This window comes from Macrotis lagotis, chromosome X (assembly GCF_037893015.1).
Source record: "Macrotis lagotis isolate mMagLag1 chromosome X, bilby.v1.9.chrom.fasta, whole genome shotgun sequence".
NCBI lineage: Eukaryota > Metazoa > Chordata > Mammalia > Peramelemorphia > Peramelidae > Macrotis > Macrotis lagotis.
This window is the reverse complement of record NC_133666.1, coordinates 681,871,631-681,893,552: the sequence shown is the minus strand read 5'-3', so window position 1 is coordinate 681,893,552 and position 21,922 is coordinate 681,871,631. Positions and strand designations below refer to the sequence as shown.

General features: G+C 39.9%; 1 protein-coding gene across 1 annotated transcript in view; it reads right to left on the bottom strand.

The window, feature by feature from the left end:
• Positions 1-21,922, bottom strand: part of BICDL1 (BICD family like cargo adaptor 1) — a 143,413-nt gene that overhangs the window by 103,349 nt on the left and 18,142 nt on the right. The window contains exon 2 of the mRNA XM_074202249.1: positions 19,218-19,433. Coding sequence (XP_074058350.1) covers positions 19,218-19,433 — 216 coding nt within the window. The remainder of the gene's footprint in view (positions 1-19,217; positions 19,434-21,922) is intronic.

Here is a 21,922-nt window from a genome sequence, read left to right as displayed (position 1 = left end):
AAGTCACACTGCTAGACTGAGGCTGGACTTGAACTCAGGTCCTTCTGACTCCAGGGCTGGTGCTCTATCCACTGCACCATCTAGCTGCCCCCCCCATTTGAAGTAGGGCTCTCTCTTCTCAGCCCCCCTGCCACCCTGTCCCCTTCTCTCCACTCACATGGCCTTCATCATTCCTTCCCTGCTCTCTGGCTCCCTGCCTCCAGTATCTCCCCTCTCCAACCTGTCCTCTACACAACTGATGGGGCGATATTCATAACAGACAAGACTGACCATCTCATTCTCTATTCAGATGTTCTCAGTAGCTTCCTACTGCTTCTTGGATGGGTGCCAAACTCTCCAGCCTGGCATTCCAAGTCCATCCCAGTCTGGCTTCCTCCTCTCTTTCCAGGTTTATTTCCTATCACTTCTCTTCGCATGCTGTCTGTTCCATTCCAATGAACCTGCTTTCCATATTGTTCTCTGGCCTGTAGATTCCATCTCCCACTTCTTGCCTTTTAATAGGCTGCTTCCCACACCTGATACACACTCCCTCTTCATTGTGGCTCAGTCGTGTCTGACTCTCCAGGACTCCATTTGATATCTTTCTTTCTTTCTTTCTTTCTTTCTTTCTTTCTTTCTTTCTTTCTTTCTTTCTTTCTCTCTTCTCTCTCTCTCTTTCACAAAAGATGATGCAATATTTTGTTATTTCCCTTTCCAGCTCATTTGACAGATAAGAAAACTAAGGCAAACAGGGTTAAGTGACTTGGCCAAGGTCACACAAGTAGTAGCTATCTGAGGGGAGATTTGAATTCAGGATGATAGGTCTGACCCCATCATTCCCTCCTCAAATGGATTCATTAGCTTGCTCTGGCTTCTTGAATAAGTTCTTGGATAAATAAAATCTTGCCCGCACTTCCCTGAGTCCTGGCCTAGCATTCTGCCACTGTGCCACCTAGCTGTTCACTCCTTCCACAAGGACATGTAATATTCCCAGCCTTTTACAAAGCACCACTTAGGTGACTCCTCTCCCATGATCCTTCAAAATGAAGACTCCCCCAAGTTGTTGGAACTCTCCCCTCCAATTTCAGTCCATTTATTGAGCAATTACTGTATATTCGGTAATCATGCTACACAAAAGTAGAGGTGAATTCATCCCTGTCCTTAAGGCTCTTGTAGCTTATTATAGAAGACAATATGGACAAATAAAAGCATACACATACAATGGATAGAGCACCGGTCCTGGAGTCAGGAGGACCCGAGTTCAAATGTGACCTCAGACACTTAATAATTGCCTAGCTGTGTGACCTTGGGCAAGTCACTTAACCCCATTGCCTTAAATAAAATTTTTTTTAAAAGTATATACATAAATATGTATACACACATACACACACATATGAAACAGAAGAAGTGATGATGATGTTTGTCCTTTGTTCTTGAAGAAGACCATGACATCAGGGAAGTGGTGCCAACACAAGCACATGAACTGGATTTTAGTGAAGGGGGCTGTGCTAAGTCCCCAGCCTCACTTTCTCCTCCAGAACCATCTGAATTCAGTGGCCAAATATGAATCAGGATGACTAGAGATGGCCCAGAATGTGAGGCAATCAGGGTTAAGTGACTTTCTCAAGGTCACACAGCTAGTCAGTGTCAAGTATCTGAGATTGGATTTGAACTCTTGTTCTCCTGACTCAAAGGCCAGGGCTCTATCCTTGGTGCCAGATGAGGGGGGGTGGTCTAGTAGCATCAGGAGTTAGAAGGAAGCTCTTGAGTTAAGTCTTTTTTTTAAGGTTTTTTGCAAGGCAAATGGGGTTAAGTGGCTTGCCCAAGGCCACACAGCTAGGTAATTATTAAGTGTCTGAGACCGGATTTGAACCCAGGTACTCCTGACTCCAAGGCTGGTGCTTTATCCACTATGCCACCTAGCCGCCCCCTTGAGCTAAGTCTTAAAGCAAAGTCAGAGTCAGAGGTGGAGAGGTGTCCCAGGCAGGAGGGACATTGGGCAAATATATGGAGGTGGGAATTGGAGAGCAGCAAGAATTCCCATTTGGCTGAGCTGGAGAGTGAGTGTATGGGACTAGATTGGAAATGAGTTGTAAAGTGTCTTCAATAGCAAACAAAAAAGATTATATTAGTTTTTAGTGGGAATAGGGAGTCATTGGAGTAGAGGAGTGACATGGTCAGACCTACACTTTCTTGTGGGAAGAATGGACAGGAGTGGGTAGAGATGTTGAGGCAAGGAGACTAAGTAAAAGGTAACTGCTATAACTGAGGTGATAGGTGCTGAGGGTCAGACTCAAGATGGAGACCCTATGAGGGGAGGGAAGGGATCAGATAGAAATCATGACTTCTCTGACTTACAAGGTGGTCTATGAGAATTACAGTGACCTAAAGAATTCTCTGTCATGTACCCAACCTGAGGATGGGCCTCTCTGATCTTGACTGAATGGGTAGGTAAGTGAGAACAGCTCCTATGGTGATAGCTGGTGGTTATTCCCCTGTGTTTTAATGAGGTATGGAATATTTTTGGTTTAATCCAACACATTTTTTTGGGAACATCTATTTTAAACCTGTGGGTCTCTGTAGGTCAAAAGCCTGCCCAGGGACTGAAGCCATTGAATGAGACTCAGCACCAGTGCTTTTCCCCCTGTTAATTATCTCCAATTTATCCTGTATCTACCTTGATTGAGCTTAGCTAACAGGGCTGTTACCTCTCCTTGCATCTCTAGAACTTAGCACAATGACTAGGGTTTTCCATTTCTGGGGTCACCTTTTTTTAAATTCTCATTTTTCTTTCTTTCTCCTTTTTCTTTGGCAACCTTCCTGAGCCACAGAACATTGTGGCATCATGGCTGGTGATGCTGCACATAAGGCTATGCAATGAATAGAGCACTGTGCCTAAGGCCACACAGCTAGGTTATTATTAAGTGTCTGAGGCTGAATTTGAACTCAGGTCCTCCTGACTCCAGGTGCTCTATCCACGGCACCATTTAGCTGCCCCTTCTCATTTTTCTTTGACCCTGTCTATAACATAGTGAAAAGAACTTGGACTGCCTCTAAGATCTTGGCCAAGTCTTCTCCTTTTGAGGCCCTACCTTTCTCATGTGTCCAGTGAGGAAGCTGAACCAGACCATTGGCTTTTAGCTGGGAGATGATGAATTTGTTTTTTAAACATTGTTTTCATTCTAAAAGACCAACTACAACTGACTTAGCTCTTCTCAGCAATGCAATGATCGGAGACAGTTCCAAAAGACTCATTGGAAAAAATGCTATCCATATTCCAAGAAAGAACTATGGAGTCTGGATGCAGATTGAAGCAGGCTATTTTCACTTTCTGTATTTTTTCATAGTTTTTCCCTTTTGTTCTGCTGCTTCTTTACGTAACATGACTAATATAGAAATATTTAATGTGATTGCACATATTATAACCTATATCAAATTGTTTACAATTTTAGGAAGAAAGGAAAGGAGAAAGGGAAGGAGAAAAATTTGAACTTCAAAATCTTATAAAAAATGCAAGTTAAAAATATGTATATACACATAAGTGGAAAAATACTATTTTTAAAAATTTTAAGTGTTTAAAAAATAAATGTTAAAATTGTCTTTACACATTATTGGGAAAAATAAAATACTCTTTAAAAAAATTCAAAATGTTTCAAAAAATAAATGCTAAAATTGCCTTTACATGTCATTGGGAAAATACTTTTTTTTAAAAAATAAAAAAGTTATTTTAAAAATAAATGCTAAAATTGTCTTTACGTGTAATTGGAGAAAATAGTTACTCGTTAAAAAATCAAAAATGTGTACACTGGAGAAAATAAAATACTATTTAAAAAAATTTTAAAAAGTTTTAGAAAATAAATGTTAAAATTGTCCTTGAGAAAAAATAAAAAATATTTTAAAAATAAATGTTAAAATTATTTTTACTTGTAATTGAAGAAAATAAAATGCTATTTAAAAATAAAAATGTTTTAAAAATGAATGTTAGGGGCAGCTAGATGATAGAGCACTGACCCTGGAGTCAGGAGGACCTGAGTTCAAATCCTGCCTCAGACACTTAATAATCACCTAGCTGTGTGACCTTGGGCAAATCACTTAAACCCATTGCCTTAAAAAAATAAAATTTAAAAAATTATTTTAAAAATGAATGTTAAAATTATCTTTACATATAATTGAGAAATATTATTTAAGAAATTTTGATAATTCTATTTAATATAATTGTTTTCCTTTGTATTCTTATGTATCTTTATGTAATTCTATGTATCTTTACATTTAAAAACATTATTCTGAGGAATTCCTGGTTTCCACCAGATACTGACAAAAGGAGGTTTTGACACAAAAAAACTAGATATTCTATAAGATTCTTTCTAGTTCTGACATTTCATGACTCCAAAGCCAGAGAATGTAAGCCCCTTGAGGACAGCTGCTATGTTTTTTCTTTATATCTCCAGTGCCAAACACAACCCTGGGTGAATAGTAGTTAATTGATTGATTGGAAGTAAATACAAATAATTTGGGAGGAGAGAATAGCAGCTGGGAGGAGAGAAAAAGATTTCTTTTAATTTGAAAAGAGAGGGAGCAATTAAGGAGAAGGGGTGAAGGCAGTCCCCAGCTTGTACTACTGTTGGCTGTCCAGTCAGTACTGGATTAACAGACGGTTTTTGAGGCTCCCTAGCCCACTGATGGTTCTGAGATCTTTGTCACATCGTGGCATAGAAGGCAGACAAAGCAACCAGAGCTGAGGCAGCATTTCTAAAGAGAGAATAGCCACCAAGAGAGAACTCCAGAGCCCCCCCCCCCCCCAAGAAGATAAGAGAGACTTGGATTTCAAAGCAGCTTTCAGACCCATGGCTGGTCAGTGTCTGAAGCACCCCCATGGGAGTGTGAGCATGGGGCTCATACTACATGGAGAAGCCTATAGCAGTGACCCACCCAGACATTCCTACCACACTCCCTTTCTCCTACCAGGTTCTCCCCCCCCCAGTACTGGGGTTTTGATTGGTCAAAGATCTCTAGAGTATCCTCTATCCATCTTCTTCCTCTGATTCTTGCCTTTAGCTCTGGCCTCATGACCCTTCTCAGAAAGGAGTCTATCCATTTGCCCTTTAGCTCTGCTCCTCATACCTGTGTCATCATTGATGAAAACACTCCTACCGCATCTTGTGCTGTTTGCCCATATTAGAATATAAGCTTCTTGAGATTAGGGACTATATCTTAATTTTTATATTTGTACCCCAGGGTTGAGCCTTTTTAAAAAATATTTAAATCTCTAGTGTCTCAAAGACAATGGGCCAGATAGAGAGGATGGAAAGTCAGGCTTATTATCAGTCAGTCACTGTGCTAAGGGCCAGGGATACAAAGAAAGACAAAAGGCAGTCCTGGCCACTCAAGGAGCCCAAAGATAATGGGGGAAACACCAGGCAAACAGCAATGTACAGTCAAATTATACATAGGATAAACTGGAAATAATCAACAGAGGGAATGCACTATAGATGGGAAGACCTGAATTTGTGACATATTTACTGAGTCACATAGGACTGTGTGACCCTGATCAAGTCACTAGGTTGCACAATAGGTCTTGTTAACCAAGTGGTGATAAAGGTGTTGATAAAGGGAGTTCTCTCACAGAGGAGTTTCTATCATGGTGAAAACCTATCCAATCTGCTCCCTTCAACCCCCATCTGATCCTCCATCCATAGCACTGGCAAACAGTAAGCCCCTAAATTCTTTTTTGTTCATTTATTGACTACACAGAGACCTCTTGGTGTGGGGAACATGCACCAGGGGGAAATTCAGCCTCCACTGACACATCCTTTCCATCTCCACATGTACAAAACAACTATGAACATTAAAGCTTGAGACTTAGCCCTCAAACTGGCAGGAAACAGATCTAAACCACAGTGGCACAGGACGACTGCTCTCTTTTCACATTCAGCCCCCACAGACCTGAACCCCAGAATCCTCTGCTTTCTCCCAGGTGCAGGTCAAGTGCTATCTCCAACCCTTATTTCTCCCCTCTGGAGTTCTTTCAACATTAATATCTCCCTTTGGTATCCTCTCCCTATATATCCTTATCTGCACTCATATTCCTAAAGAACAAATCTGAAATTTTATTTCCCCTGATCAAGGAGCTTTGCAGTGTTTCTAAGAGAAAATACAATTTCCTGTTTATTGTTTAAAACCTTCATGAGCTGACAACTTCCTACCTTTCCAGACTGATTTCAAATGATGCCCCCCTCACCCTTTCCATACACTAGAGAAACCGGCCTGGAATGGACAAAAATCAAAATAGTCCCTGCCCTAAAGGTGCTTTTAAGTTTTTCTTGAGGGAAATAGGTACATATGAACATAGATCAAAAATTTAACTTTTTAAATTAAGTTTTAATGACTTAACACTGAACTAAGACTTTTTAATAAATCTCAAAGGCAAGATAATTTGGTGGGAAGGCAATAGCAGCTCAGGGGATTAGGGAAAGTCATAATAATAATAATAATAATAATAATAATAATAATAATAATAATAATAAACACCTAACATTTTAAATACAAAGTATTTTACAAATCTGATCCCTTTGCTTTAAAAAAAATTAATTTCATTTATTTTTTTATTAGATTTTAGATTCCAAACTGTACCCCTCTCTCCCCACCACATACTAGTGTGAAATCTCCTTTGCTTTCTACAATGAACTTGAGACGTTGGTGTTATGATTATCCATAGTTTATAGATGAAGTGCTGAGGCAGAGTCCAGCTGACTTGCTCAGGGTCATACAGTTAGTATCTAAGGTTAGAATTGAACTCTGGCCCCTGCTCTAATTTCTGGACCTCATCTACGTAGGAAATCCAAGGTAAGAAATGGTGCTTGAGATGGCCTTTGAAGGCACCTGTTGATTCCCTCCCATAATGGTAGAGGTAAGAAGGGAGGGCATTGCAGATATGGGAGACAGCTTAGGCAAAGGCAAAGAGGCGGGACATAAGATGAGCAGCAAGTAGAAGGAAGAACAAATAGAACAATTCGATTGGATCACAGACTGTGAAGGATGCTAATATGAATTAGGGGCAGCTAGGTGGCACAGTGGATAGAGCACCGACCCTGAGTTCAAATTTGACCTCAGACACTTAATAATGACCTAGCTGTGTGACCTTGGGCAAGCCACTTAACCCCATTTGCCTTGCAAAAACTAAAAAAAGAAAAACTTAAAAAAAGAAAATGAAGAACAAACATTAGAATATGGATTTGTAAACCTCAAAGTGTCCTCTAAATATCAGTTATTACTATCATTTTCATTTTAGCTCACAGCCTACTTTCCAGCACATGATGTTTTAGAAGTAAAAGTTCCACAGAAATTTTGTATACAGCATTAGAAGAATCAAGAGCCTCTGGCTTATTCTATCCTTATGCTTCATTTTCACAGGATTTTAGAGTTGAACTGAGACATCAGAGGCATCTGATCTGACCCATACCTGAATAAGATGAGCCAGGAGGAGAAGTGGATAGAATTCAGGATCCAGAATTAGGAAGAGTTGAATTTTTTTTTTTAGGTTTTTGCAAGGCAATGGGGTTAAGTGACTTGCCCAAGGCCACACAGCTAGGTCATTATTAAGTGTCTGAGACTGGATCTGAACTCAGGTCCTCCTGACTCCAGGGCCAGTGCTCTATTCATTGCACCACTGAGCTGCCCCTCTTTTTATTTTTCTTAAAGAAAATATTTTCCTACCAAGTGTTTGGGTAGAAGACTCTCGAAGCATAAAACAAGGCTTTAAGAAATGAGATTAGTTTCTCTTTTCCATCTCAGGGAGTTTCATAATGATCCCCATTTTACTAAACAAAAAGTAGGTGCCAGTCTGCTATGGCTCTACATCCGTTTGGAGTTTGAGCTCACTCTCTCTTAGTGACATTTCCCTTGACCCGCTTTCCACTGGACACATCGATTGGAAGTGTTTTATGAGATTACATCTCTAGATGGAGTTAATCCATAAACACCTGCTGAATGAATGGATTTGATATTTCCACCTACAGATTCAACTGGTCAGTTCAGTTTCCATTTATATTGTTGTTATTGCTCCTCCTTTATCTTTTATTTTGTAATACAATGGGGCTAAATGACTTGCCCAAGGTCACACAGCTAGGTAATCATTAAGTATCTGAGACCGAATCTGAACTCAGGTCCTCCTGACTCCTGGATTGGTGCTCTATCCACTGTGCCACCACTTGCCCCTGCTCCTCTTTTAATAATAATATTTTTTGGTTTTGTTTTTGCAAGGCAATGGAGTTAAATCACTTGCCCAGGGTCACATAGTTAGACTATTAAGTGTCTGAGGCTGGATTTGAACTCAGGTCCAACTGACTTCAGGGCTAGTGTTCTATTTACTACAACATCTAGCTACCCCCTCCTCCTTTATTCTTGAAGATCAATGACATCATGATAGCAGGATACAATAGTGGATGATGATGTCTTGACTTTCCCATGAACGGTATAAGTGAGACAGAGCTGCCCCAAGACATCCATCTCACGCTTTCCTCCAGAGTCACAGAAATCCAGTGTCAAGAGAAAGGTCAAGATGATGGTTTATAAGACATTCCTTTGACCATCATCCTGAAGGGTGGGTGGGGCCAATATTATTCCTACTTCAGAGATCTTCATCCAGGCTTAGATAGTTTTTAGTAAGAAGCTTACTATTTTCTACTGCCAAGTGTCATAGATAACAATATAAACAAAAAAGACAGTTCTTCCCTCAAGGACCAAGTTCCATTATTCATCTGAAGCTTCTGGAATGAAGAGACTGCTATCATTGCTTTGCCTTTCTTAGCCTACCTAGCACAGTGCCCAGTGCTTAATTAGGCTAATTGGTTGACTTACATTCTAAAGGAGATGGGGCAACTAGGTGGTACAGTGGATAGAGTATCCACCCTGAAATCAGGAGGACCTGAGTTCAAATCTAAACTCACTCTTGTATGACTCTGGGAAAAGCACAACTCTGATTGCCTCAAAAAAAAAAAGGGACCTTCTCATGGAACTATTAAAGAATTGACTGATTTACACTCTAATGGGGAGTTAGAAGAGGTCACAAGTTCATGGATATCAAAGTAGAAAATTAGATCTCATCTGCTATAAATAATAATAATAATTATAAGGATCATGATTTAGAGCTGGAATAAACCTTGAAGGTCACTTAATTCAAATTTTGCAAATGAAGAAATTGAGGTCCAGAGAGGTTAAACTAGACATAATGAAAAGAGATTGAAATTTGGAATCAGAGGTCCCTAGGTTGGAATGAATGAACCACTTCACTTCTCTGGATCTCAGTTTCCTCATCTATAACATGAAGGGATGGTTTAGATCAGTAGTATATTGGAACCAACTTGAATTGACTTTGGAGAGCCAATTGTTAAAATTTCAAGGTGAGCATTTAGACCATGGAATTTGGCAAATGCTATAAATGAAGACATGAGTTATTGTTTTGTTGACTGTTTATTCTTCAGAAAGTGCAAAAAATATGAATGCAGATCAAACACAAGAATGCCATGGGATATGTCCCTTTTTTTTTTTTTTCTGTCAGTTGTTAAATGTTTACCAGCACACTGCTGACCTAGGTGCTTTCTTAGGTTCCTCTCAGCTCTAAATCTATGATGTTAAATACAATCTATGGTCTGTGACCTGTGCAAGGGTCACAATAATAAAGGTGAGATAATAATAATAATGGGACCAGAGTTAGGATTGGAGAAGGAAATGGCAAAGCAGTCCAGTATCTCTGCCAAGAAAACCCCAAAAGATGTCCCAAAGAGTTGGAAATGATTAAAAAACTGCTAAATACCATCAAAATTAGTATTTAAACCTAGATCCTCTGTCTTCTGATTCAGATGCAGAGAACATACTCTCCCTTTACCTTCTCCAAGACCCAAACCTTCCTTCAAAACCATCTCAGGTACCATCTTCTACAAGAAGCCTTCCTGACAGACTTCAGAAAAGCCTGCAAAGAATTCCATGAACTGATGCTGAGTGAAGGGAGCAGAACCCAGAGAACATTGTACACATTATTAGCAGCATTATATGATGATTGACTATGGTGGATTTAGCTCCTCTCAGCATTTCAGGGATCAAGGACAATTATAAAAGACTTGAGATGGACAATGCAATCCATATCCAGAGAAAAAACTATGGAGTTTGAATGAAGACTAGACCATATTATTTCCACTTTTTTAAAACCTTTTTTATGCTTTTTTTAAACACGTTTTTCCCCTTTAGTTCTGATTCTTCTTTCACAACATGATTAATGTGTAAATATGTTAAATATGGTTGTTCATGTTTAACCCATATCAGATTATTCACTGTTATGGTGAGAGAGAAGGAAAGGGATGGAGGTAGAAAAATGTGGAACTTAAAATTTTACAAGAAGATGACAGCTGAAAACTATCTTTAAATGTAATTGGTAAAAATAAAATAAAATAAAATATTTTAAACGTTTAAACATTTAAAAAGGAGAAGCCTTCCCCAAACCCCCAAGTTGTAGAGACTCTTCTTCAAATTACTTTGTATCATAACCATTTAAAATATGTGCTACAAGTTTTCATTATTCCCATTTTATAGACAAGGAAACTGAAGCACAAAGAAATGGTTCAAATTGTGGTCACAGAGGAAGTGTTGGAAATAGGATTTGAACTCAGGTCTCTCGACTCTAAAACCAACCATCTTTGTGCTATTCATCCTCTGTAGCTTTCCTAGTGCATCTATAATAAAACAAAATCTTTAGCCTGGTCATTAAAACTGTCTCCAATTTATTTTTGACTTATTTATCCAATCATTTCCTATTGTTCCCCTTCACATACTCCCTATTCCTGTCAAACTGGAGTGAGAAGAGTCAGGAATTGAAAAAATAACTTAAGAGTTGTTTTGCATGTGAATTTTACTAAAAGATCTTAAATCCAAAGCTTGATATCCCTTGTTTTTTTTTAAATTTTCTAATTATTTTTTAATTTTTTCAATTACATGTTATGAGAGTTTTTCTACACATATCCACATGCATATTTATGAGTTACATATTTTTCTACTACCCTCCCTTCCTCCCCTCCTCCCTTTCAGCGGCATTTGTCCATATATGTGGTAAAAGTTGTACAATTACATTGTGTTTTACATGTTTACATATTAGTCATTTTGTATATGAGGAATTAGGACTAAGGGAAAAGAAAGAAAACCATGAGATAGGAAGAAAAACGTGAGTAGTTTTAAAAAAGTGGGCATAATATCCATTTAGAGTGTGTTTTTTTGTCCCCCCGCCCTGGATGTGAATGACATTGTCCATAATATGACCTCCTTTGTTGTATAAGTTTCTAGCTCTCAAAATAAAAATATCTAAGGAAGCATCCCTTTTGGTTCAGTCACCCAATTCACACTCATACTTATTTTGTTAGACTGACTCCCCTTAGGGGTAGCTGCTACCTTGGGTTATTGGGGGGGGGTAGATCTATGTCATGAGCCCCCACTAGTGTGTTTCCCAATAATAATCAGTCAGTAGATTTCAGTTAGTCTTAGAAAAGACATTTTCTTACACAGCATACAAGAAGAGAAGGGCTAAAATATTTCCCATTCAAATTTGTGCTATACTTTCCTGAGACACAGACTGGGAAGTGGAGAGATTAGCCACAAACTTAAAGTCCAACAGTAGTGAGGTACACATGTAGTAAATGTACATGTGGCTAGGACAACTCATGACTGTTACATCAGGACCTTAATGTCCTTTCTTTTCCCAGAGAGTCTTTCATGATGCTCACAATCAGGCATGGTGTCGATGATGGATGAGTGGCTCTACTACCCAGGTGTGCTGGCATGATATCTCAGGTGATCAGGTGGTTTAGTTTCTTCCTCACCAGACTGGATAGACCAGCAATATTTGCTGAGATCAGTGGCCTGACTAGTTCATCATCGGCCTATGCCAAATAGATTACTCAGTCTCCTGGCTACCTCATCACTAGGCATGGCAGCTGTTGTTTGGCTGGAGTGGTTGCTTGGCTATGGGACACAATTGCTCACAAGGAATCCTCTACAATGTTAATCTGTTGGACTCTGTGAACAACTCTGGTCTCTACTATTGCCCCTACTGAACCCCTGATTTGGCTGAGAATTAACATGCCCTTTTTTCCCTGAGGTGTTGACAAAGTTCTATAGCTGGAGTGCTATTATACTTTTTCAGAAAGGGAAAAAACCTTTATCTTGAGGACTTCTCTCAGGGAGTGCTTTGATTCCCTTAGGGTATTAGCTCTGTTACTCACCAAGTAGAAGGGGAGAGAAATCTCTCATTCAACCATTATTTCTGATTAGCCCTGGATGAAATATAGGGCCATCTCCAGTCATCCTGATTCATATCTGCCCACTGGACCCAAATGGCTCCAGAGGAGAAAGTGAAGCTGGTGACTTAGCCCAGACCCCTTCACTCAAATCCAATTCACTTCCCTGATGCCATGGTCTTCTTCAAGAATGAAGGAAAAACATCATCATCATCATCATCATCATCATCATCATCATCATCATCATCACCACCTCTGGTTCCCTCAATGAAGGGCCCTATTATTACTTAGTGTGACTTGCAAGGTACTCCCAGATTCTTGTTCAGGTTTTGTGTAAATGGGGTGGGGAGGAACAAAGATATGGAGGTAACTTGTGTTCTGGGGAAAGTTAATAGTCTTTCTGGGTCTTTTGCTTTGTGGCACAGGGCAGTTAGATGGTGCAGTGGATAGAGTGCTGGCTCTGAAATCAGGAGAACCCAAATTCAAATCTGGCCTCAGATACTTACTAGCTGTGTGACCTTGGGCAAGTCATTTAACCCTGATTGTATCACATCTAGGGCCATTTCTGGTCATCCTGATTCATATCTGACCATTGGATCCAAATGGTTCTAGAGGAGAAAATGAAGCCAGTGTCTTTGCATAGCCCCCCCCCCCCCCCCCGGCCTTGCTCAAATTCAGTTCATGTGCATGTCATGACAACACTTCTCTGATGTCATGGTCTTCTTAGATAATAAAGGATAAAAACATTATTACTATTATTCAATACATTTATATTTCATTACTCCTTCCAATTTTCAACTTTGCTGAAATCTAAACAGGGCACACCCTGATCTAAGTGGGGTACACCCTTAAAGTGACTTTTCTTTAGTGTATGACATTTATGAAGGACTTTATGCATATTATATTGTCTGCTTCGCACACTAACCTTGAGAAATAGGCAGCACAGGCAAATTTGGTTGAACAAGCATTTGAACCCAGGGCTTCTGACTCCAATTCATGAAATCAAAGCATTTTGGAGACCTCAGAGGCCCTCTAGCTCAAGTAATTCCTCAAGAAGAGGGGACTCTCCAACATATCCAGCAAGTGGTCATCTAGTCTTTGCTTGAAGACATCCACAGAAGAGGAATCTGCTGTCTCTGAGACAATCCATTATGCTTTGGAATGGCTCTCATTGCTGGGACATACATTTCAATTACCTTGTATATTTTCTCTTTATTTATTCTGTATATATTCATTGTCTGCTCCATTAGAATGTAAATTCTTTGAGAACAGGAATCATTTAATTCTTTTTGTATCTACTCACAACACACTCAGTTGTTTTAGGAAGATTCTGAAGCTCACTGGGCAGGATAAGATACCTGAAGTCCTTTCTTGAACCAAACTGCCAACCATTCAAATGTTACTACAGAGAGCACAACTCCAATGGGTTTGCAATATCCAGTGCAAGTGCTCAGGGTGGGTCAGACAAAGTAATGCAAGAACACTATCAAGGTCTCCAATGAGAACTTTGGAACTGATTGTGCAGCATGGAAGACCCTGGTGGAGGACCACTCAGCATGGCATGCCCTCATCAGAGGGGGTGCTGTGCTCTATGAGAAGGGCAGAATTGAAGCTCAAAGGAAATGTGACATACGGAAGTTTAGAATACCCACCCTAGGAGTTCACAGGGACTATTTGTGCCCTACCTGTGAAGAGCCTTCTGAGCTCATGTTGGTCTGATCAGCCACAGTCGGACACACTGAAATTCATCTCTAACATAGTGATGTCATTTTGGAGAAAGGAGGACAGCAACCACTAATTACTCTATTGCTTATTGAGTGACAGATTAAATCTGTCTCTGCCACTTCCAGGTTCTGCCCTCTGGGGCCAAAAAGAATAAATCAACTGTGTGACAGTCTTTCCAAATGTTAAAAACAACTCTCCCACTCTCCCCAAGTCTTCTCTATGAGTAGAACAGCCCAGTTCCTTACAGTTCATGTAAGGTTTTCATGGGAACAATAGTGAGCTAAGAGAGAACTTGGAGCTGAGAGGGATTTCTCTTTTATCACAATGAGTTAGGGTCTATATTAGCCTTTAACATATAAGAGGACTAGTATTAGTTCTAACTCTTGGTTGTCAGGAGTAGGGAATTATGGGACTGGGGAATCTATCACATACATAGCTGTTTTCTTTAAAAGGCCTTCACTATATTTAAATCAGATTTTCTCTTTCTTAGTTTCTTCCATTTAATGACTTTATAGGCCAAGCCTTAACTAATAAAGTAATTTTTCTGTAACATATTGAACTTCATAAGAAATAAAAGATTGTGATTTAATGTAGAAAGGAAGAAAATAAAAAGTAAGTATAGAAACATGTCTTCTGATGATTCTCTGATTTTAAAGAGTATGAATCAATCAATAGATTGATTGAGATCTAGAGCTGGAAAGCTCCTCAGAAAACATGAAACCCAGTCTCCTCATTTTATTATGGAAAAAACTGAGGCCTATGGAAATTAAATGATTTGCCCAAGGTGCTTGTATGTGTGTGTGCATCTATGTCTCTATCTATGTATCTATGTATGTATATATCTATGTATGTATGTATGTATGTATCTATCATCTATCTATCTAATAGATAAGGGATTTGAACCCAGGTTTCTGACTTGAGTGGCAGCATGTGCTTATTATTGCATTACCTCTCTGATGTCATGATCTTCTTTGAGAATGAAGGACAAAAATTATTATTATTATTACTGAATTGTAGGTTTCTATGGTTAGTTCTCTCTCCTCTCTCTCTCTCTCTCTCTCTCTCTCTCTCTCTCTCTCTTTGTTCATTTTGACAGCTGAGCTTGAATTTTGTCTTCTGAACTGGGCCTGCTGCATTACTGGCATGTTGAGCCAGGACCTGAGCTGCACTATGCCTAAGAGCCTTCTGCTAGCCTTCTTGCTCTCCTGTCTATGCTAGGCTATATAGTTCCCCCTTACCAGAAGAGAAAGACCTTTCTGGAAATTCCTCCAATTTCCTCCTTGAGTTGAAAACTTGTTTTACTCTCTTTTTCTGGGGGTGGTGGGGTGGTGGAATCTGTAGCTTTAAGGTCTGCGTAGAGACTTCATTTAGGTTTGTTTCAGGAAAAGTCCTTGAGCTTCCTAGCTCTGTGTTGCCATCTTGGATTTGCCTTGGAAGTCTCCATCATTATGTTCAATGAATTATGTGACCCCAATAAAAAGGAAATATGGATACATGCACACACACACACACACACACACACACACACACACAGCTTGCCTTACATACCTATGGAGTTGTAACTAGGTTGGGCTAGAAGGGAATTGGTCTCAGGGTTCTGGAAATTAGAGGGCAATCACTCAATAACCATTTAATAAGTGTCTGCTATGTATCAACCACCATACTAACTACAAAAAGAAGTAAACGATAGTTTCCTTTCCTTAAGGAGCTTACCATCTAATGGAGGAGACAACATGTAAACAAATATATGGAAAGCAAGTTCTGTATAAGATAAATTTATTGGTTTTCACTTATGTCCAATTCTTCATTTTTGGGTTTTCTTAGCAAAGATACTAAAATAGTTTGTAATTTTTTTCTCCAGATGATGATGATGATGATGATGATGATGATGATGATGATGATTTTAGGTTTTTGCAAGGCAATGGGGTTTAGTGACTTGCCCAAGATCGCACAGCTGGGCAATTATTAAGTGTCCGAGGTCACATTTGAACTCAGGTCCTCCTGACTCCAGGGCCAGTATTCTATCCACTATGCCACCTAGCTGCCCCCTTCTTCTCCAGATTATTTTACAGATAAGAAAGCTAAGGCAAACATTGGTTAAGTGACTTGCCCAGAGTCAGATACTGTCTGAGACCAAATTTGAACTCATGAAGTTAAGCCTTCCTGATTCCAAGTCCAGTGTTCTATATACAGGATAACGAAGAAATGATTAGAGGAAAACCACCAGAATTAAGAAGGGTTGGGGAAGGCTTCCTTCAAACAGTAGAAACAACTGAGCTTCATTCTTATTTAGAAAGAATAATTATTCAAAATAGGAAGCTACTAGATAGTCTAGGTTATCTCCTTCTTGGGCTGGTATCTGAGGGTCTCTTTCTCTTCCCCACATAGGGGTTTATGTCCCAAGGTCTTTCAGCCCGCACATGACTGAATTTATCTTAACGAATTGATCTGAGTGTGTTTTTTATGCTCCAGGCCCCAGTCTGTGGGATTGCTAGCTAGGTCTCTGTATAGTTAGAAATCATGAGACCATGAAATTCACCCCTGCGGCATCATTAGGGACTATATCTGTTCCAAATGACACTCTGTCTTTATTCTATAATAGCATCCTTTAAAAACGTGAGGGGAAAATATTCATTCCATTTCCTCCAATAAATAAGCAGGAATCTTAGGATGTGGATCCAGAAAGGAATTTCAGACATTGGGATCCAATTCCTTAGTTCTAGGTTCCAGTTTGGAAACAGATAAGTGGAAACAAATTATGAACAGAGATACCCACATGACCTGCCTTATATATCTACAAAGTCATGACTAGGGTGAGGCAAAAGAGACTTTGCCACAGGGTGCTAATATTTAGAAGGCATTGACACTTGTATTCCCTGAATTCAGAAGCAACTGCTCTTAGCACCTAGTTAACAAGAATAAATAGATAAAACAGAAAGCCACCTGTGACCCAAGTAAGGTCTGGTCCTCCTCTTTTGCCTAACAGTCATGCTCAACTCAGTTAGTGAAGAAGCAATGTGGTATAATGGAAACATTAATAAACAACTAAGAATTGGAAGACTATACTACTTGCTAGCTGTGTGAGAGCAGGGACATCATTTGATACAAAATCACATTTACGTTATCATTTTGCAAGGGTACAGAGGACAGAGCTTCGAGCTTGGAATCAGGAAGATTTGAATTCAAAATAGTCCTTGGACACTTAATAGCTGTGTGTGACCCTGGACAAATCACTTCATGCTTTTTGCCTCACTTTCCTCATATGTAAAAATGGAATAACCTAGAGAAAGAATTGACACTCCAGGATCCTTGCCAAGAAAACCCCATCTGTTGATGCAATCTTTAAGAGTCAGATACAACTGAATGACAACAATGACAACAGCGAGGTTTACAAAAGGCTTTCCTTATACCAAAGAGGGTATAATTTTGAAGGCAAGGGCCATTCGGTTTCATCTTTGCATCTTCAGAGCTCAGTGGCTTTGGACAAATCACTTATCTCAATTCCGAGGGAAATTTCTAAGATATAAGTTCCAGAACAGTCGCTGACCTGTTCGGATCAGTAGAGGAAATTTCCATACTGGAAGTTTCCCATGCTGATGAAATCATGGGTGATCCACACAAGCATCCCTACTTAAGCAAAAACAAAACCCAATGTCTTCAGCTTCCACTGCTGTGTGTTGTTCAATAAATGCTAATTGAACTAAAATGAATAGACCTATAAGATAAGTAGGAGAGGAAAGTATTACAAAAGTCACTTTTTAGATGAAGAAACTGAGACACATCTCTGTATCTAGGAATCTTTAAATTCTCTCAAACTCACATTCTCCGTTTCCAGGCCTTCCTGGATGCTGGTATCCTCCAAATTATGTTATATCCATATTATGTTTATTTTGTATATACTATATGGGTACATGTTGCTTATCCTAACTAGAATGTAAGTTTCTTGAGGGTATGGATTATCTCACTTTTGTATTTATAAACCTGATGTCTGGTGCAGTGGTTTATTTATTTATTTATTTTAAAATGGTATTTTTTTTTTAAGGTTTTTGCTAGGTAATTATTAAGTGTTTGAGGCTGAATTTGAACTCAGGTACTCCTGACTCCAGGGCTGGTGCTCTATCCATGGTACCACCTAGGCACCTCTAGTGTAGTGGTTTATAATCTCATTCTCCAGCTCATTTTTTTCAGATGAGAATGAGGCAAACAAGATTAAGTAACTTGCCTAGGGTCACAAAGCTAATAAATGTCTGAGGTAACATTTGAACATGGGTCATCTCGACTCTCTCCACTGAGTCATCTTGCTGGCTTCAATAAATGCTTGTTGATTGAATGATTGACTTGCCCATGGACTTGTCTACATCTCAGTTTTTCATTCTAAGATGATGATGATGATGATGATGATGATGATGATGATGATGATAATAATAATAATAATACATGAACTATCTGCCTCAAAGAACCGTTGAAGGGAAAATGAATTCTATTGGGGCAGCCAGGTAGAGCAGTGGATAGAGCACCAGCCCATGAATCAGGAGGACCTGAGTTCAATTTGACCTCAGACACTTAATAATTATCTAGCCGTGTGACCTTAGGCAAGTCACTTAATCCCACTGCCTTGCAACCCCCCCCACCTCACCCAAAATGAATTGTATTTTATATTTATGTGCCCAGCTATTAGCTGACGGTAGACCTGAAGTTAAAATCCATGCCTAGTTTTCTTTTTGCTACACCATATTGCCTTCATAAAATCACAGAATTTAATCACTGGAAGGGATCTCAAAGCCATCTAGTCAATCCATACTCTAAAGGAATCCTCTCCTCCATACTCAGCAAAGGACCATCTAACTTTTGCTTGGAGACCACCAATGAGTAGAAGGTTGCCAAGTCCCTTAAATTTCTGAATGCTGAAAAATTAAGTCATTTGCAAAATCTGTCATCATCAAAAGGTGAAATTAGGGGGCAGCTAGGTGGTGCACTGACCCTGGAGTCAGGAGGACCTGAGTTCAAATTCGACATCAGACACTTAATAATTACCTAGCCATGTGATCTTGGGCAAGCCACTTAACCCCATTACCTCGCAAAAATAAAAAAATAAAAAAATAAATAAAGGCAAAATTAGCCAATTTCAGGCATGTAATTTCTCCCACCAAAAACTTGACAGACATTCCATGGCAGCCCCTTTCCCTAGCATCAGCTCACTTCCCACCCACTTTATTACTTAACTGGTTAACTCACCCTGCTGAGCTGATCCAAGAGTCTTTGGTTCTGTTCGGAGAGTTCCTGGACTGCCCTCGTCTTCTCTCTGTCGGCTTCTCTGAGGTGAACCTGTTGCTTCTCTAGCTCAACCTGCAGTTGCCTCACATCGCTCTCCAGTTCTGATACTCTACCTTCCCACTCGCCTTCTCGGTTCTCGAATCGTCTTCTTAACTCGTGTTTCTCTTGTTCGAGATGCTGGGAAAAGAGAGAGAAGGGTCATTTAAAAAAGAGGGTAATTCCATAATGATCCCCTTTTCCTTCCAGTCTCAAGGTCCCTGAGCATGTCCTTTCCCCACTGGGTTAATAGCGTATGTATCCCTATGCTCCAGATGAGATTCTGAGCAGCTACGGAAATATTCTCTCCTTCCTACAGTTTGCTATGAAGCCAACATGGAGCATGCTTCACAAACAGAATAGGGATCCTGCTCACGTCTCCTTGCAGTGTTAGCCCCCTTTTGGCCCTGCCCCGTGGACGAGGCTGTAGTTAGACTTTGGCACAAACACAAGTTTTATCAGAACTATAGCATAATTAGTAGGAGCATAAGTTTAGAGAATCAAGAGTGATTTCCTATTCAGAACATGCCTCTTAATATTACAAAATATAAGAGTAGGGGGAGGGGGAAGCACCAGGGAATCATCACCTGCAGAAGGAAGTCAAGAATAACCTTCAGACAGACTACAGGATGCTAGAGATGGGAATAACCTTAGAATATAGGATATCAGAGCTAGAAAGCTCCTTAGAATCAGAATGTCAGAACTGGGAAGGTCCTTGTATCAAAGTTAGGTCAGCCTTGGAAATGACCCTACAATGTTACATGTCAGAGCTGGAGGGATATATGAATTCAAAATAGGGGAACAGAAATCATCACAATATCCCTGTTTAAAAAATTTGGAAATTGAGATCAAAGTCACATAACTAGTTTGCAACAAAATCGGAGCTAGGTAATACACTTTTAGATATGTGCTCCTTCCACTACACTAGCTAGGTTGAACGATGGATAGAATTCTGGTTCCTGAGTTCAACCAGCCTTTGAACCAACATTTAATAGCTGTGCAATTCTGAGTAAGTCACTGTTGCCTCAGTTTCCTCAACTGTAAAATGTGGATAATAATAGTGGCAGGGCATTTTTTAAGTGGCATAAAGACTGAATTGGCCTCTTTTCAGCATCACTCAGTGTTACTATGTGGCACTCTAGGTCCAAGCTAAACCCTCTTCCCCCATAACATGCCTTCAAAGCAGGCAATGATCATGTCCCCATGAAATTGCTTCTCTAGGCTAAACCATTCCGGTTTTCTATGACAGGAATCTCCAGTCTCCTTACTCTTACTCTCATCTCAACCCTCTTTGACTTGACAATTTCAGTTGTTTCTTAGTTGTGAACAATTCTTCATGACTCCATTTGGGGTTTTCTTGGAAAGACACTGGAGTGGTTTGCCATCTCCTTCTCTAGTTCATTTTACAGTTGAAGATACTGAGGCAAACAGGGTGAAGTGACTTGCCTAGTCACTTCATATACAAGGTCAAATTTGGACTCAGGAAGAACTTCAGGCCCAGAGCCACCTAGCTGCCCATTAGCACTGGCCTTGGAGTCAGGAGAACCAGAGTTCAAATCTGGCCTCAGATACTTGACTCTTACTTGCTATGTGACCTTGGGCAAGTCACTTAATCCTGATTGCCTTGTAACTCCTATTGGAGGTGATTCCTTTCTGGCCACTGGACCCAGATGACTCTGGAGGAGGCTGGTGACTTAGCATGCACCCCCTCACTCCAATCCAATTCATGTGCTTGTCATGGCATCACCTCCCTTGATGTCCTGGTCTTCTTCAAGAGTGAAGGACAAACAGTTTGACCAGAAAAGAGCACAGTGGGCATATCACCTATATGAGCTGTCTAAGATGGCACATGTAACAAGTATCAGAACAGGTAGGTGGTTCAGGAATCCTTTCTCCTCCTACATATCAGGTCCGTATTCTCGTCACTTAGACTGAAGAATTACTAAACTAAAAGTTATTCCTAATGCCATATCTTTCTAGAAATCTTTTCTAGTTTTTGCTATAGGTATAAGAAACCATACTGGAGGGGAGCCTTTAAGGCCACAGATCAAGGCCGCCTACCTCCAAGCAAGTGGTCATCTATCCAACATTTACTGCCCTGCCTGGCAGCCTTATCAAAGGCACTTGATGAATGTTTGTTGACTGATTGCTTGACCTTCAATAATACTAAATTTCTTAATGGTTGGGAACTGATAGCACGTCTTTGTTTCTTCAATTATCTGGCAGACCGTTTGGCACATGGTAACCAACAGGTTCAATAAGTGTCTGCCAATGGGTGACTGATTTGAACTCAACTCTTACTGATTCCAAACCAGGTGCTTTTCTCACCATGCCCATAGATGTTTCATTAGGAAATTTTCTCTTGACCTCAACCAACTTCCTTCCCCCTTTCGTCGTTTCTACTTCTTCCCTCTAGAGCCAAACAGAGCAGTCTAAACCAAAGCATCTAGCCCATCCAGAGTCGCATTGAAAACTGTGGCCTTCCATCTCCTGTAGATTAGTCTGACTCTGAAGGCAGCTTAATAGAAAAAGATTTCTCTGGACTAAAGGGATGGAGAATATTTTCTGATTTCAATCTGTCTCTATGATAAGAATACTGTCTCTAGTGAATAGTCTTTATCTAAGGAAAG